At 35.9% G+C, this 19,111-nt stretch overlaps 1 protein-coding gene across 1 annotated transcript; it reads right to left on the bottom strand.

Annotated features, from left to right (window-relative positions):
• Positions 1–6,005: 6,005 nt before the first annotated feature.
• On the bottom strand, positions 6,006–18,813 carry KLRF2 (killer cell lectin like receptor F2). Its single transcript, XM_007967571.3, has 6 exons — positions 18,640–18,813; positions 15,109–15,207; positions 11,063–11,110; positions 9,391–9,539; positions 9,020–9,132; positions 6,006–6,773 (listed from the first exon to the last, which is right to left on the bottom strand). The coding sequence occupies exons 1-6, from the start codon at positions 18,704–18,706 to the stop codon at positions 6,629–6,631; spliced, it is 621 nt and encodes a 206-aa protein (XP_007965762.3). The 5' UTR covers positions 18,707–18,813; the 3' UTR covers positions 6,006–6,628.
• Between the last annotated feature and the right edge of the window lie 298 nt (positions 18,814–19,111).

The raw sequence follows: 19,111 nt of genomic DNA on the forward strand, positions 1-19,111 counted from the left end.
TAGCCAATCTGGTGTGCTTTGCATGTCTGTATGGTTTGTGCTGCAGGCCTCCATCTTGCTTTATATACTGGGGGCATGGCCAGTAATTGCATTACAAGGCTGTTAGGCAGGAATCTAGACCCAACATGGCGGTATCACCGGGCATGGCAGGCCCTTTTTTAGGACTTCCTGCCCTTCACTTCCTAAGACTCTCAGCGCGTGAAAAAAGCCCGGCCCCCCCACCCCCCCACCAAAAACACCCCGCTCTGCGCAAACTCCTGGACACGTTATTCCTCAGAAATGGAAACCTAACTCAGGAAAACCGAAACCTACAAATCCCGCCTACCTCGCCCTACAAAAGGCCCCTTGATACCTGCCCCAAGCCCGACTTCCTTGGCCTTCGTCCTCGGGGGCCGGTGAACCTCTCCGGCGAGCCCAATAAAGGCTACCTCTGTTCTCATCTGCCTCCTGTCTTCCTGCTCGGCTCCCCATTACATTACAAAGGCTTTGTTTAGAAGCCCTGCCTTAGGTGATGAGCCCTATTATGTTAGATATCTACATGCTCTCCTAGCCCTGTCTCTTAAAAGAACCCACCCAGGGACTGGGTGTCCTTCTACCTGTCTGTGTGTATACTGTGTGTGATGTCTGTAAAAAGAGCTTTAATTAATTTATCCTAAAGATAAGTGCTTGGATCAAGTAATTTTTTAAGGGAAAGATAAAAGCTGTGGTACTTTCAGTTCACAGGACTTTAAACTTTGTGAAATAAAAACAGCCTTAAAAATTACCAGTAAAATGCAGGTGTCACTAAGAAGTAAATAGGTGAGCTAAATTATGCAGGTTGGAGTTAAGATTTGCTAAAAGTTTTAAGGTTATAAACTACTTTTGGGGTTTTGAGAATTCTTGGACTTGCTGGCTTCACAATTGGTAAGGTCTGGCAATATATGGAACTAACCACACCATTAATTAATGCCAGAGATTATAAATTCCTCTTCAAAAGGTTTAATTGTGTAATGTCCTTGTTCTTTGTTCAGAGGCCCAACCTTCTTGTACTCCCTTGTTTCTAGCCTGCAAACAGCAGCCCTCCTGCTATTGCTGTGCCCTGACATGCCTAGACATGTCTTAGCCTCATTCTACATTCTTTTCCTTATTCGGAAAAAGGTTAGCTTTCTCCTATCCACAGGCAGCCCTCTTCCCTTCCCTCCTTCTCCCCCATCACACATCTACCTGACATAGAAGGTTTAAGTGTTTAGCCAACCGGGACTAGTTTGGGTTGTGTAGTCTGACTCCAGCCAATAGGGAATGACACAGAAGCAGGGACTGTGTTAGGAATAAACACCCTTACTCTCCTTTGTTCAGTACAGAAACCGCAGGCAGCCTGTAGCCTTCCTGTCAAAGGTTTTAGACCCAGTATGTGTGGGTGGCCCGAATGCATTCAATCTATCATGGCAACCATGTTATTGACTGAAGAAAGCAGGAAGTTAACCTTTGGGGGAAAATTAGTGGTAAGCATGCCCCATCAAGTTACAACTATCTTAAACCAAAAGGCAGGGAGGTAGCTCACTGACTCAAGCATCTTAAAATACGAAGCTGTTCTATTACAAAGAAATGATTTAACACTAACCACTGATAACTCACTCAACCCAGCAGGTTTCTTAACAGGGTATCCAAACCTAAAAAGAGATCACACATGTTTAGAGTTAATTAACTACCACACAAAAGTCAGACCAGATTTAGGAAACACCCCTTTCAAAACGGGGTGGCATTTATTTATAGATGGCTCCTCCCAGGTAATTGAGGGGAAAAGACATAATGGATATTCAATAATAGATTGAGAAGCTTTAGTAGAAATAGGGTCAGGAAGACTGGCTAATAATTGGTCTGCCCAAACTTGTGAACTGTTTGCATTAAACCAAGCTTTAAAATGCTTGCAAAACCAGGAAGGGACAATTTATACCGACTCTAAGTATACCTTTGAGGTAGCTTATACCTTCGAGAAGACTTGGACTGAACAAGGTCTTATTAACAGCAAAGGCCAAGATCTCATCCGCAAAGAGTTAATCACCGAAGTGTTAAATACTCTCTAGTTACCCAAAGAGATAGCGATTTTCCATGTTCCAGGACACCAAAAAGGCTTTTCCTTTGAAAGTCAGAAAAATAACCTTGCAGATCAGGTAGCCAAACAGGCTGTATTTCCTCTGAAGCGCTTGTTTTTCATTTAACTCCTTGTCTTCCTCCCCTGTGGCTTCTGTGTTCCTGGGTAAGTACCCCTAAAGCCACCCCATTATTAATGTTAACAAAAAGGTGGAATGGTTTTTCTAGGGATGGTAAGGCTAGAACAGGGGCAGTTATAAGCATATGTTTTAATTCTTCAATTTGATGAATTTCTTCAGAAGTCCACAGAATATGATCAGGTTTCCACTGGGTAAATTTTCTGTATAGAAGTTTAGTTTTTAGAGCATATGAGTGAATCCATAAGCGGCAATATCCAACTAATCTTAAAAATTTTCTGCTTCTGCTTAGTTTGAGGCAAAGGTAAGGATCTGATTCCTTTTACTTGTTCAGGTCCCATCCTTCATTTGCCTTTACTTATTAAGTGTCCTTACTATGTAACTTCAAGCTCTACAAACTTGAGTTTTCCTTTTGAAACTCATAATCCTTCCCCTTGTAAATGGTTAAGAAAGTGTGTAGAGAAGGCAGCTACTTTCTCTGCATTTTCACCAGATATGAGAAGATCATCTACATATTGGAGCAGACATATTTGTTTTGGGGTATGAATTTATTCTGAAACCTGTTCTAAAATTTGGTCATAAAGGTTAGGGGAATCTGTGAACCCTTGGGGCAAAACTGTCCATCAGTACTGTTGTTTCTATCCAGAATAAGGATCTTCCCATTCGAAAGCAAATATGTGCCGACTGTCCTCAGCCAAGGGACAGGCCCAAAAGGCAGCTTTTAAGTCTATGACTGTAAACCACTGATGGTCATAGGGGATTTTGCTGAGGATGGTGTAAGGGTTAGGGACAACAGGATAAGTAGTTTGGACTCACTGGTTGATAGCTACGAGGTCTTGTGCTAGTTCGTATGACCTGTCTAATTTCTTTACAGGCAGTATTTGGGTGTTAAAAGGGGACATGCAGGGTTCAAGAAGCCCATCTTGAATGACATTTTAAATTATGGGCTTCAAGCCTATTCTGCCTTCTAGGGGAATGGGATATTGTTTTCTTCTTACTACTTCCCCAGCCGTTTTTAGCTTTTTGTGTTTTGGAAGGACTTGAGGTCTTCCTTGATTTTCTTCTCTTGACCAGACATCAGGGTGGATGTATCTTTCATCCACAGTGGTGAATAGGTTTAGTGAGGTGAGGAATCCCTCCGGGCCAACATGTAAGCTGGTGGCCTACATGTTGGCCCAGAGTTCTAGAACATGATGCCTAGTTCTAGCATTAAGTCCCTTCCTAATAGGTTAATTTCTGCTTCAGGTATTAAAAGAAGCTTTATGTGAGTTGATCAGTTTTTATACTGACTTCTGTTTCTTCTAAGATTTTTACTTTAAATCCTTCTCCCTTTACCCTGAGACAGAAAGTTCTGAGGAGCAAGTGATATCAGATGGAGGGAAACACACAGAGGAACCAGGTGCTCCTGAATCTACTAAAAAGGTTGTGAGTCCATATTTGGGTCCCACCTCTAAGTTTATCAAAGATTTTTGGTGGGACTTGAGATAAAAGAGACAGAGCCTTCTATTGATGGTCATAGGGGATTTTGCTGAGGATGGTGTAAATTTGTAAAGGGTTATAAAACGTTTTTGCTTCTTTAAAATTTCTGAGTCATCATTTTTGCAAAATAAATAGTGGACGTAGCTGTTGCATTTATTATGAAATCTTTTAAATAAGTTCTTACCAACATGCTAGGGGTTTGGTCTAGGTGCTGCTGCTCACCACACAGAAAGCCAATCACTGACATGAGTTTTGCCAGGAAAGAAGGCAATTGGGTGCTGTAGTCAAGGAGAATGGGAGGTAAAGTTTCAAACCTGTCTCCTTAACAAACTAAAATTGGGGTTTACATACCAGGGAAGGCAGGAAAAAAATAGTAGGAAGAAGTAAGAAAGCAATGGATGAGGGGTCTGGCATATGATTAGATGTGGTGATCTGATGATTTTCTGTTCCTCACTTGAGGGTCAGTTTCCCGAGGAAGGATTTCAGGTAAGACAAGTGTGAGTTTCACTTTTGAGGACCAGGAGGGTCAATTTCTATGTTTATTCCAAAAAGTCATAAATATCAATTCTATGAGGAAATTGAGCGGGTTTCCAAATGAGAGGAAAAGTAAACTTTATATAGAATTTCATTTAGAAAACTAAAGTAGTTAGATTAAATATGTTTGATAAAAGGGGAATAAACTATGGCATCATACTAAAAACAAGCCACATGGCATATTCCTTCAAATAGTCATTTTATGCTTACAGAATTTTAGTACTTTATTGCCAGCTGTAAGTTTGATTTCTTTTTAATGAAACTTGAGAACACTTAACTTGGAGGAAATGCCAGTGACAGAAATGGCATAACTATAGTCATGTGCCTGATCTATTTTCCCCCAAATACTTAGAAGGAGTTAAAATCCAAGGAATAGAAAACACATATGATAGATGCAGTAGGTTGATAAGGGCGGATTCCCAGAGAATCTCTGATCCACCCCAAAAGTGTTTACATCAGATGCTTTTGTGCAGATGAGGGAACCTACCCAGGTCCTTGTCCGGTCATGCCCACAATGGACTGGGGACCTGCTTGCACACTGGGAGAATGTGGTAGAGCCCCTGAGAATTCAAAGCTTATGCAGGCAGGAGGAGCCTGGACTCTTCAGCTTGTGTGTGTGATCGCGTGGTATTCAATCTGTGAGGTGGCACTGTTGGCAGGATGCCTCCCCCTGCTTTTATTATTATTTTTTTTAACACTGAGTGCTTTCTTTTGATAAATTCTGCTCTCCTCGCTTTTCAACGTGTCCACGTGCCTAATTTTTCCTGGTCGTGTGACAAGAACTTGGATTTTAACTGAACTAAGGAGCAAAAGATCCTGCATCACATACACAGAAAAAGAGGCAGAATTAGATTAAATTTAATTTTTTAATATACTGAAAAAATAAGGCTTTGTGTTTTCCTGTTAAAAATAAAACCCAGAGAAACAGAGAATAGCATGCTAGTTTCCAGGGGATAGATGGAAAGGGAAATGGGAAATTGCTGCTCGAAGCACAGAAAGTTTCACTTATGCACGATGAGTAAGTTCTAGAGATTTCCTCTACAACATAGTACCTACTATTAACAATTTAGTAATGTGCACTTTAAAATAATCGAGAGGCTGGACGTGGTGGCTCATGCCTGTAATCCCAGCACTTTGGGAAGCCGAGGCGGGCAGATCATTTGAGGTCAGGAGTTGGAGACCAGCCTGGCCAACATGGTGAAATATAGTCTTTACTAAAAATACAAAATTTAGCTGGGCATCGTGGTGCATGCCCGTAATCCCAGCTACTCAGGAGGCTGAGGCACAAGTATCGCTTAAAGCTGCGACGCAGAGGTTGCAGTGAGCCAAGATTGCGCCACTGCACTCCAGCCTGGGCAACAAAGCGAGACTCCATCGCGAAAAAAAAAAAAAATTAAGAGACTATATCTCATGTTGTGTTCTTATAAAAATAAAAGCAGATAGACAGAAAAGAACATAAGGACGTATTTGGAGGTGATGGATACGTTTAGTACCTTAGCTGTGGTGATGGCATCTCAGGTATATACAAACTCACCAGAAAGTATACATTAAGTATGTGCAATATTTTGTATATCAATTTGACCTCAATAAAGCTTTAAAGAATAAAGAAGTGTATTAAAAATAAAAACAAGTTATTGTAGTTTTTTCATTTAGAAGCATTACATTAAAATTTTATATTTGGATAGAAAAAGAAATAAATTTGTATTTCACTAAAGAAAAAGAATAGACACTGTTAACATCCATACACATTTCTTTCAATTCTTAATTTACATGCACGGATTTGCTTTTATTCTTTTTGTTTTGAATATTTGGCCACATGACTTTTTTTTTATTTGTATACATTTAAACGGTACAAGTATAATTTTGTTACATGAATTAGAGTGGAGAAGTCTGAGCTTTTAGTTTATCTATCACCTAAATATTGTATATTATACCCATTAGGTAATTTCTCATTACCCACTCCCCACCAAACACTTCAGGCTATGATACACAAATGAAAAATTCAGAATTCCATGCTTCAAATATTATATTTGTACATATACTGCTTCTTTCCTTCCAATCTACCACATAGTACATAAAGCTAAATAACATTCCTTTAAAGTTGTTTTATTCTATGCTATCTTAAATGCAAAAAATATCAAACTATTAAATAACTATTAAAAGAATTACTAACTTTTTATTTAGCTTTTATTGTCAATGCCATGGAAAAGACAAACTGGAAATCCAAGTATGGAGTGAAAGTTCTGTTCAGAAGTTGTCTTTATGATCAATTTAGGATAAAATACTTTTCTCCTATTTAGATGATGTCTGTTAGAAACTTTCTGTTAGAAACTTTACCTAAAAAACCCAAGTCTTTAAAATCTGGCTCTGCTTTAACATGCAAAGTATTTCTACATTTTGTTGTACATTTACACAACACTGGTTCTATTGCGCGTGAAGATCGCATCTCTCTGGCAAATTCCCTTAAATGTGGAACTACAGTCTTCAGAATACACCCGCTTCCCTGTGATAACGGCACAGCTCCTGTCATCAGTTGGTCCAATCACGGAAAACCTGAGATAAAGGACAGATTTTTGAGCATCTATCTTAAAATGATGGTAGTATCTCTTGAAGTTTTATCCAGCCAAACTTTTATAGATAATTCTTCAGCAGCCAAAGTTTTACAGAGGTTCTAGAATGGAATTTTCATTGTTAATACAGCCTCTTCTCCTCTTTCCTATGTTAGTAACAACACCATGCAAGCTCAAGCTAGACTAGAAGACATCCCAGCTTCTTCCTTACCTCTCAAACCTCTCATTATATATACCTGCAAGACCTGAGTATTCTATTTCCAGATTATCTCTTCTATCCATTCACTTCTCCCAGCATCTCAATTTAGACTCAAGTTACCATTATCTCTCCCTTATCTCTAGCCATAGCCTTCAAACTGACCTCCATAATTTCAATTTTGTTTCCCATCTATTAATTTTCCACATAGCAGCATAAATAATTTTTTATAAGGTAAGTAGATGCCAAAATGAAAGTTTTTAATAGAAACTATGTAGTGATAGGTATGCTATAACAATGTGAGTTGGAAGGCAGTTACCCAGGATTTTGTTTAAGTCAGAGTAAAAACTATTAAATGACTCTTAAATTCCTCATATAACTTCCACAGTATAAGGTTAGGACGATGCACAATGTATAAATGGAATGCCTTTGAAGAGAGCTATTTCATAAACTATTCTTTCTAGTTACTAATGATTATTTAAGAAAATACAGGCTGAACACTGTTATAACCACCTGCATGTGTGTCATTTTCCTTAAATGATAACGTAAAAGCTTTTAAGAGGGATAAGGGATATTTTACCTTTATAGTAATGCTAGTTTCCAAAAAAGTAAAAAATAATTATAATAAAAATTAGTAAGAAATCTTACTTCTTTTTTTTTTTTCAAAGATTGCATTAAAAGCAGGTCCAGGAAATGGACACTACTTCATCCTTTAGTTTTATGTTCATGAAGGATGATAATAAATGTAGAATAGATGTATCCAGGTGTAGATAAATATCTAAACTGAAATGAACTATCACTCCATGGTCTTTGCTCCAAACTTAACCACATCTCCAGTGTTTTCGTAGTATGACTAGTAACTGAAAGCACAGAAGAAAATATCAAATGTGAACTTCAGAATTTTAAAGCACTCTTACATGCAATACCTCATGTTGTTCACATAAGAACAATGTGAAGAAAGTATCATGGATCTTTTTATACAGATAAAGAAGCAGGTGTCAGGCTGGGAGTGGTGGCTCACACCTGTAATCTCAGCACTTTGGGAGGCTGAGGTGGCTGATAGTTTGAGCTCAGGAGTCGGAGACAAGCCTGGGCAACATGGCAAAACTCTGTCTCTACAAAGCATACAAAAAATCAGACACCTGTAGTCCTAGCTAGTCTGAGGCTGAAGTGGGAGAGCTGCTTGAGCCTGGAAGGTAAAATCTGCAGTGAGCCATGATCATGCCACTGCACTCTCGCCTGAGCCACAGAGCAAGGCTCTGCTGAAGAAAAGAAAGAAGAGAGAGAGAGAGAGAGAGAGAGAGAGAGAGAGAGAGAGAGAGAGAAAGAAAGAAAGAGAAAGAAAGAAAGAAAGAAAGAAAGAAAAAAGAAAGAAAGAAAGAAAGAAAGAAAGAAAGAAAGAAAGAAAGAAAGAAAGAAAGAAAGAAAGAAAGAGAGGGAGAAAGGGAGAAAGGGAAAAAGAGGAAGGGAGGGAGGAAGGAAGGAAGGAAGGAAAGGAAGAAAAGGAATGGAGAGAGAAAGAGAGGGAAGGAGGGAGGAATGGAGGGAAACAGATATCAACAAGTTTAGTTGAATTTCTGAAGGGCAAAATTTTTAGAATCATGTTTTCTGATTTCAACTCCAGACCTTTCTACATATTCCAGCTTTTATTTATAGGTGAATTTTGTCTTTGCTTTTACTACATGAAAAGTATTTGCATAAAATTATTTTCAAACGAGATTTAAATCAGATTAGAAATTTAAAAATTATTATGAATTTTGGACAATTAAAATGCCAGGTGACAAAATGAATACTTTCCATCCCATTTTTCAAAATTAGTGAATGTTAAAGAAGAGAGGAAGCAAAGAAAAAAAAGGGAAGGGGAGGAAGGAAAGAAAGAAAAGAGAGAGCTAGAAAGGAAAAAGGAGAAAAAAATTAAAGATAAGGGAAAACAGAGAAAGAAGGAAAAAAAAGAATAGAAAGTGAGGAAGCTTAATATAAAAATAATTCTATAAATAAACATTATCACCCCTTTCTTACAAATAACTACTCACAATTCTGGAACTAAAAAGTGTTCATCTATCCACATCCATAGGTTTCCTGGGAATGTAACATATAGTCCAATCCAACCAAAATGTCCAGGTTTTAAACTGCTCTGTATGAACTCCTGCAGAGGAAATAGTATATTTATTCATTCATTTGTTTAAACAAATTTTGATGCCTTCTATAGTGTAAGTCTCTGTGCTGGCATTAATAAAATATATTTTTTCATATACATTAGCATTTTTTCATGAACAACAGTAACTACATTATGACTAACACATGTTCAAAAGCAAGGACAATAAACCTCCTATGCTTCTTAGGCAGTGAACTTGCACCTAGCCATTTTTCCTTGTGCAGTTAGATCCTGTTTTTGATTTCTCACCAGCTCATCCACATTTTGAATCACCAGTAAATGTGCCTGTAGCTCTGTACAATCACGTTGACTCTCTTTCCACGTTTTAAAAGAAGTTGAAAACCAGTAACATTTCCCTTGGTTCAACAGCCAGTCATTTGGGCACAAATAATTGTGTCCTAAAGGAAAATATAGGGGAAAGTTAATTAAACTTTACAGCCAACAGGGAAGATATAAATATTATCAAATGTGACTACTTGGAAAATAGATTTTTCCAAGTCTTTTTTTGTCATTAAAAAGCAGTTATATAAAATGAGAATAATTTGCTAACCTGTATATTTCCAGGAGTCGGGCAGGGTTTTGGATGATGGAGTAGGGGAGAACAAAGCTTGTGAATTCCAATCCCCATAATCAAAGGAAGCAAATTATAACATTTTTGACAGTTAATTATAAACTGAAAAAGTAAAAGCTTATTATTTAATTTCCTCCACTATCTAGTTTTAATTCCTTTGACATTTCAATATTGTCTTTACATCCTTCACTTCATGTCTGTGAGATTACTTACTGTTACTGATGCATTGGGTACTTATTCTCCTGTGCTTTTCATTCATACTGTTACCTTAGTCTTGAATAGCCTCCTCTTCCTTCTTTACCTGCTAACTTTTTCCTTAATGTACAATTGTATGTCCACCTCAGAAAGGAAGCCTTGAACCAGTCAATTTCTGCTATCTATAGGACTCAACACATAGGTATCGTAATTGATACCTTTGCTAAAGCAAAGGACAAATCGTTTATGTCCTGGTCATTTGTAAACATCTCCGTATCTTCCACCTAATTGGAAGGTTTGTGAGGTGGGACTGTCATATTCATCTTTGACTGTCTTATCATTTAGTACTTTGTATGTAATAAATGCTTATTGTTGAATGTTGACTGGTTGGATTAAATATTTCTAAGTTAAAGCATGTCATATTTTCACTGTTAATATTTTAGTCTGTCAACTATGACCCTAAAATTTTATTTACAAATTATTTTTAGAAATTAAACTATATGTCCAGCTAAGATTAAAAAAGTAACCTGAGCAAGTATAACTTGAAAAAGGTTATTAGGACCTAAATTTAGATTTATGAAACATCATATATAGTCTTAACTCATTAATACATGCTGTCATCTTGCTATCTAATATAATCCTAGTGTGGGCTTGGGATAGACCTGTGTTTGATTAATCTACATGAAATATTCTATGATATAGTTATTATAATATCCTCATTTGAAAGTTTAAAAAATTATGTTTAATTTGCCTAAATTCATGTGAACAGTTGGCTGAAATCTCTTGATTCAAACACAGGTCTATCCCAAACCCACACTCTTCCCACTACAGCCTACATCCATTACATGTTACACCTATCAGTGGACGCTCGATAAATACTTGGCAAGTTAGGTATGGCAGGAAATCTGCTATCATCCTGTTGTTGACTCACTAAAACCCTATTTTTTTCCTCCTAGATATCACTACAAGTGTCCTTCCTTTCAACCATTTGATATGCAGCAGCGGCACTGAGGAAGAGGATGTCCTTTTCAGTCTCATACCTTTCTCCACCAGCGCTGTTGGCTTACTGTGTAACATGGGTGAATGCCAGGAAGAGAGAAGTCAAAACTAAATTTACCCCTAAGAGTAGCACACAACAAACGAAAAGAGTATTACCTGACAGACTGCTGATATTTACATTCTGGGAGAAATCCATTTTTTTATCTGTACTCAGTGCAAAGAAAAGATATGAGAAACATTTAAAAATTAATAGCAATCTGGGTACATGAGAAAAAGTACCAGCAGTAAATGAAGGCATACTAATAAAAATTGTGAGTTTCTTTTCTCCTATGCACCCACTCCTCTTCTTCCCCAGATTTAACTACGTTTCACCATATCTGCTTTTACTTGTTTAAGTGCAAATCACAACTCTATTTTTTTATTTTTATTATTTATTTTTATTATTTATTTATTTATTTTGAAACGGAGTCTCGCGCAGTCTCGACTCACTGCAAGCTCTGCCTCTCAGGTTCACACCATTCTCCTGCCTCAGCCTCCCAAGTAGCTGGGACTACAGGCACGCACCACCACATCCAGCTAATTTTTTGTATTTTTAGTAGAGACAGGGTTTCACCATATTAGCCAGGATGGTCTCAATCTCCTGACCTCGTGAAGCACCCACCTTGGCCTCCCAAAGTGCTGGGATTACAGGCGTGAGCCACTGCATTCGGCCTACAATTCTAAATATTATGTACAATCTTAGACTTCATATATGATGTTATATTTTTGTATATTATTTTATTTTTTTCACTGGACTTTTTAATTGATGTTCTTTTTTCTTTTTTTTATTTTTATTACTCTTAACTTTTTAAAATTTTATATACATACAGAATCTGGCTTTTGTCACCTGAGTTGAAGTGCAGTGGGCCATCACGGCTCACTGCAACATCTGGCTCCGGAGCTCAAGCCATCCTCTTGCCTCAGCTTCCCAAGTAGCTGAGAGTACAGGCGCCCACCGCCACACCCAGCTAATTTTTGTACATTTTTTTTTTATTAGGGACGGGGTTTTTCTATGTTGCCCAAACTGGTCTGTGGAACTCCTGGGCTCAAGCGCTCTGCCGGCCTCGCCTCGGAAAGTGCTGGGATTACAGGCATGAGCTCCAACGCCTAGTCTTGATCTTACTTTCCTTTGTTGCAGACCAAAAAAAAAAAAAAAATCTTTTGACCATATCATCAAGTTCCTTCAGCTTCCTAGTTGCATCGTTTAGAGTTTGTTTTCATGTAGACAGAATTAATTGCTAGCTAGGAAAACAGAACAGTTGTTAATTTGAAAAGTCTTTTAATTATATTCTGGGGCTAGCTTGATTCTATCTTAAGTTAGCCACTCACCTCCCACATTCTTTTTTGCTGTTGTTATTCCAAAAGAATGAATGGAAAAAATATTTACTTCATTACTCTTGTTTTAAATTTAAGTTAAAATCAAGATTGCTTGTACTTTTGAAGACATTGCTCCAGTAGAGTCTTTTTAGGTGCATTTAAAAATCTGATGCTAATTTGCTTTGGGGGGAAAACTATTTATGTAAACCCTTTAGGATTATATTTTTACTCATGGTGTTCTGAAATTATCTATCCATCTGATTTATCGTCTCTTTCTATGTATTATCTATTTTTGTATTCTGTTCTGAACTTAGTGGGTTCTTGTAAGCTGAAAAACTCATACTTTTTGGTTTTGCTTTTACTCTTGAAAAATGGTTTATATTACTTTTTTCATCCTTTTTTTTTTTTTTTTTTTTTTTTTTTTGAGATGGAGTCTCGCTCTGAGGCCCAGGCTGAAGTGCAGTGGCCAGATCTCAGCTCACTGCAAGCTCCGCCAACCGGGTTCACGCCATTCTCCTGCCTCAGCCTCCCGAGTAGCTGGGACTACAGGCGCCCGCCACCTCGCCCAGCTAGTTTTTTTTTTGTATTTTTTAGTAGAGACGGGGTTTCACCGTGTCAGCCAGGATGGTCTCGATCTCCTGACCTCGTGATCCACCCGTCTCGGCCTCCCAAAGTGCTGGGATTACAGGCTTGAGCCACCGCGCCCGGCCTCATCATTTTATATGTACTTTTTTTCACCTATTTTCATCATTTTATATGTACTTTTTTTCACCTATTTTCTTCTTCTGGAAGCTTGTTAAAAGAGCTATTGACCTTCCTGGATAAACAGGTATTTTTTGATTTTTTTTTTGTCTCAGATATCCTCTTATATTTATTTTTTTTTTTCTGACATTTTTCTTTATGCTCTGGGATATTTGGTTAGCTATCATGACTTTTCAGAAGACGGCACAAGAAGCAGCAAGCTATGTGGTAGACCTATACACTACTCCCCTCTCTCACTCCAAAACCAAAAAGAGGGGGTATACACCTTATTGCACGGACCACCAGTCCATAAATCAGGAGCTCTACCTAGCTCTATCTATATATCTCACTGTTTTAGAGAGTTCTTTTTTTTTTTTTTTGCATGCTATGGGGCAAAATCCACTGTGTAAATAGACCAACAGATTGATAAGACACCAATCGAAAAGAGCCTGGCTTAGAAAGTCTTTCACTTAGTTAGTTTTCTTCATTTTTTAGGCTTTCAAAAGTTATTTTATTTTTAAATTTAATGGGTAATAAGCATTGTATGTATTAAAGAATTACCTTGTTTTAGACCTCCATTTACCCTCTGACTCTCCTCTCTGAAGTGGAGCCCTGCCTTAGCTTAGCCGTGATGAACAGCTTTCATCTACATAGAAGCTGTCTTTTACGCTTTCTTCGAACTAAGTTTCTCCCCATTGATTTATCCAATAGCATTATACTGTCCACTTTTCATTTGTTTTTAAATTTTCTCCCCTTTCCATTCTATGTGCTTTGATTAATTTCCTCTATTTTGTTATCTTTTCTTGTTCTACAGATAGATTCTTGGAAAAGAGGAGATATAAATATTTATGGTCAATACTCCATTTTGACTGGAAGCCATGAAGAATATTTTAAAGTGGTCAAAATCCAAGGACAAATTTTATAGAAACACACGTATTGTAATTGTTATTAATTTATTAGAATAAAAATATGGCTAGAAAAAAATATTTTTCCTACTAGTAATTCATCAACATATCAAGTTTTATTGATTTCTTCTTCTCAATAGCGGTTGTCTTTAAAAGAATAATTATTGTATTATTTATGTCATTTTACCATTTATATTTTATTGAAGAGAAAACTGATTTACAAGAGAGCAGACTGGCCTGTAAAAATCATACTCAGTGTCTAACAAGAAATTATCTACTCCTGAATTTTAGGAACATTTTTAAAGCCGTAGTAATTACTACAGTGGATTCAACTTCTTAGAATTACTGGTTAATAGAAAGCAATACCTACTTACATAGATTCATAATAACTAAAAACAGTCGTTTAACATTGAATGTTAAATAAGTGGACCTTTTTGGGTGATTAGTAATTGATTTCAGTATAGCACTGAACACATTTGAGGTATATGATTGATATTTAGAGAAAAAATACATTAAGTAGAATATCTATTTGGTCTGAGAAAAGTCTGACATTTTCCCTTGTTGTATTGGGAAAAACACAAAATCGCCCAGTTGCCCAATACAAAAATAGATCCTTTATTAAGAAGTAAAGGATCTTCTATGCTACAGAAGTTGCTTTAGGACTCACCTATTTTTAGAAATCTTATCTCAAAAGCCCCCAAAATCTATTTCCTGTCATGTTATATGTAAAACACTATTCATTTTAGCTCACAGTCTTAAAAGCAAGACAGAAAAATCAAAGAAACTATGAATTTCTTTGGGTCAAATAGAGTAGCTACAGTATACACATATACCACTTCAGGAAGAAAAAAGTCTGGAGGTCTAAAATGGTTTTCAGAGGGGTCTTAAAAATATATATATACTTAAATAATGATCTCACAAAGTGATACCAATGAGCACATGCTCTTTAGTAAAAATACATTCCTTTTTTATTATAAGATAATACAGTCAACCTCTATTGGGGGTTCTTTATAAGAAAAGATGCAGAATAAATACCAAGTTTGCATTTGAGCATTTAATTTTTTAAATTTAACATAATTTTATAATATGACATATACCAGTTTGGGGCCACAATGTATAGCTTATCTTGGCATTCAGAGGAATGAAGGATCAACATTTATCTTCCGAAAATGTTCAAATAAATAAAAATTTACTACTCACGCCAGAACTTCAGGCCAATCACTGTCATAATGAAAATAAGGATCCCAAGGCATCCAAATATGAGCAGAAGACAATAATATTGTGGATATACGGAGAAATCTGAAATGTTGAATTTTACTTCGTGAATTTTAGAATTCTTGTGATTATTCACTTTATAAATATTTTTGTTTCATTTTTATTACAGAAACAATTCATGTTCATTTTAGATATGTCATTAGAATTTATGATTAAATGAAAATTTAAAATAAAAAGTCTATAATCCCAAACCAAGGAGATACTACTGTTATTAAATGTTTTGGATTGTACTGACATGGATTTGTTAATTATTTGGTGGTGGTTTTGAGGACCTAAAAATGATGTCTTAAATTCCATATATATTATACATACAAATAAATATGTACATTATTTATATAAATTATATATGATATAAATATTTGTTATACATATTATATAAAATATAAAAATATAGAATGTAAACATATATATTTTTCTATACATGTAAATTATATAGAAAGAATAATATATAAAATATATATATCTATGTCAGGCACAATTACGTGTTTTATTCAATTTAGTGAGTCGCTGTTAAGAAATAAAAGAGGGAAAGAAATATTTATTAAAATTCTATTATATACCAGTCACTGTACTGGAAATATCCACATTTTATTTCACCTTATACCTGTAGTATATTATATTTTCTGGGTTTGACTCTTTAGACAGGAATCAGTTTCACCCCAGGTAGAATTAGATCTCCAATTCATGATGCTTATATGGCATCTATGCTATAGTATTTCATCACGTTAGAGTTGGCAAGAACAGTTTCCTTACAGAGGAATAAACAAATAATCTCTAGAGAGTTTAAATAGGGACATGTATATTATAATCCTCTTTCAATTTTATCTACTTTTTTCCACATATTAGCACTTTTGAATACATTGGATTTATACACTTTTTTCACAAAATTGTAACAGGTTCCTTTTATATGCAGACATCATATAATTAATATCTCAATCTAGAATCATTATAGCCAACTTACCAGGCTAGTGGCCAAAGAGAAAGCAAAGTAATTTGAGATACTCTGATAATTATTCCCTAGTTTTTATTATTTTATCTATACACAAGCATTTAATTTCATCACCTTGGTTGTATATTTCACAAATAATTTGCCTTCTACGTCATAATAAAAGTGCTGTTTCTCAAATCTAATTTCCGTGTGGATGCCTTACTTCAGTAAGTTTTATGGGTTTACTGCATCTGATTAGATCTACAGTATATACTTAGAGAATTTACTACATGTAGTATATCTTTTGAAATTTACTACTCAATTGTCCGTATTACTGAGTAAGTCCAAAATAATTTTCTTTCTTTTTCTTCCCTGTAGATATTTCTGCTGTTCAAGCAAACATGGAAAGACTTCTACTTAATTGAAAATCGTCAAAATACATTTCTGCAATTTTATGAGAAAATACCAATCACAGGTATATGGATCTGTAGTTAATTGTTAATAAAGAACAAGTGCTCTTTCCATACATGCCAGGGAGGGAGAGTTTAAATTTCTTGCCAAATAAGATTTATAAAAAACTTAACAATAGATCAAAAATTAATATTTTAATGTAAGCCATGATTTACATACTATATCACGCCAGGTGAACAGAGAGCTGAGTACCTGAAGTGCAGTATGCTGACCTATCTTAGCAATGCTTGACTAGATGCCATTGGCTTACATGGGGCTATATGAAGAAATTACCCTGCAAAATCTGCTAGTGCTACTATTGCAAGAACACTAATTGTATTATTTTATGTGCTTCATGAGAACTCAGGAAAATACTTTTTCTGATTTAGGACCAAGATTATTTATATCTATCTTAAGCAATAGGTGTAACTTTATCTTATACACAAGGTGAATTGAACAACTACCCTTAGGTCAATAATAACAAGGAAGCTTGGAAGCAAATGTATGGCAAGCACAAACATGCCTACAGTAATTTTTCTGGCCCAATTTATTTTCCCAGCCCTATCCCTCTTTCTTTCATAATTTAAATGGATATTATCTTATATTTTATGTATCAATACTCAGATTTTAAGTCTCTGTACACATTTGTATATTAAAAAGTAGTTTATAGATTAAAAAGTAGTAAATTTAATTTAACATTCACGTAAAAGCATCATTAGGTAGATTTTTCTTATTATAAATCAAAGTATTGAGATTTAAGAAGGCTAAAAGCTTCTGCCCAGAACCATACATTTAGTCTATGGGCTTTAGGGTCTAACTAAATTTTTTTTTTTTTTTTTTTTTTGTGGAGTCTTGCTCTGTCACTCAGGCTGGAGTGCAGTGGCACGATCTCAGCTGACTGCAACCTCTGCCTCCCGGGTTCAAGTGATTCTCCTGTCTAAGCCTCCCAAGTAGTTGGGATTACAGGCACATGCCGACATACCCTGCTAATTTTTTTTGTATTTTTAGTAGAGACAGGGTTTCATGGTATTGGCCAGGCTGGTCTCGAATTCCTGACCTCAGGTGACCCACCCACCTCTGCCTCCCAAAGTTCTAGGATTACAGGCATGAGCCATCATGCCTGGCCTGCCTCAGTCAATTTAACACCAAGCGTACTAGTTTTTGCTGCATGGAAGTAAGTTACTATGGAAAAAGTAAACATTTGCTTCATGACATTGAAACACAAAAAAGATCCTGAGTCTTCAGATAATGAGAAAAGTGTCACTTTTGGGGGGGTGAAGGGAAAGTTTGCATTCGCTAGATATAAAATGAGATAGTACACGAGAACGTTCAATATATATGGCAGAACTGCCACTGTGACTGGTAATTCTCAATTTCTGGCCTATGTCATCTTAACTGAGGTCTTGGCTATTTCAACAAGATTCTTTTCAAAATTCCTGAATAAACAAAGCCAACCACAGAGCAGCCCTAAGGAGCAAGGATTACCGTTTTTTTGTTTTTTCCTCTCTTCTCGCATTCCTGGTGGATTGTTCTACCAATCCTATAGAGATGTTATGAAGATTAAAAATATTATATATGTATAAGCATATATAAAAGCATATATCTATATAAGCTTATATATATGCTTTTTAAGCTGTAAAACACTACAGGACCACTGGTACTCCCACAACCACCACTAGATCTTGCCTTCCAACTATAATTGGCAACTTCACGAAACATGTTTTCATACATGTCATACCAACATTAGTGTTTCCATTAACTTTAAGTTTTGTAGGAGGAAGTTTCTGTAAAAACACGATTTTTCAGCCTTTTCTTCGAAACTTATGTTCTTATGCTACAACACACAGGATTACACATCGTCATATTAGCATTTCTCTTACCTCATGACTCTGAAAATGCAGCCTTTTTATCGTTGATGCTTTCATGAATCTAAATAACCTAACAGACAATTTATGACCATTTTTATATTCCTTATTATTATCAATTTTAAGATGTTAAAAATATTCTAAGATAATTCTCTTGCTAGAAGAATAATGAAATTTTAAACTAAATGCGGTGATGGGGAGTAATATTCCTACCTTTAGATTTCTGCTTTGATTTACGATTCTTGAAATTCAACATCATATACCCATCTTCAGTCTCCATCTCTTCAAATGTTTGATGTGTTATTATCCAGAAAATAGTACAAAGAAAATGGAAACTAATCTCAACCTTGGATATGTCTCTTAGGCACAAAGTACCAAAAGAAAACTAAAAGGAAGGCCAAAAATAGTCAAAATTTATTCAGACACAGATGTCTAAAACCACACAGGATGTGTTGGTAAATGAAAATGGATATAAGCTTGTTAATATCTGGCTACAATTCTGTGAATTTCAAGGTAAAAGTAGCTAATGTGTTCTACTGTTTTCAACAAATGGACTTTGTTCCTGCCACTTGTGTGCGGTATATTAGAAACATAATAGAGAACAAGATAGACCTACTTCCTTTCTTCATGTCTTTTATAATAAAGTAAGAGAAAAAATAAAATAAAACAAATAATCTCTAAATAA

The sequence above is a fragment of the Chlorocebus sabaeus genome, chromosome 11, assembly GCF_047675955.1.
Source record: "Chlorocebus sabaeus isolate Y175 chromosome 11, mChlSab1.0.hap1, whole genome shotgun sequence".
Classification (NCBI taxonomy): domain Eukaryota; kingdom Metazoa; phylum Chordata; class Mammalia; order Primates; family Cercopithecidae; genus Chlorocebus; species Chlorocebus sabaeus.

Coding starts and splice junctions, on each gene's coding strand:
- KLRF2 (XM_007967571.3), bottom strand. CDS start 18,706: ATGGAGACTGAAGATGGGTATATGATGTTGAATTTCAAGAATCGTAAA. Junction 15,208..18,639: donor ATCAAAGCAGAAATCTAAAG/GTAGGAATATTA, acceptor TCAACATTTCAG/ATTTCTCCGTATATCCACAA. Junction 9,540..11,062: donor AAATATCAGCAGTCTGTCAG/GTAATACTCTTT, acceptor ATTTTCCTTTAG/GACACAATTATTTGTGCCCA.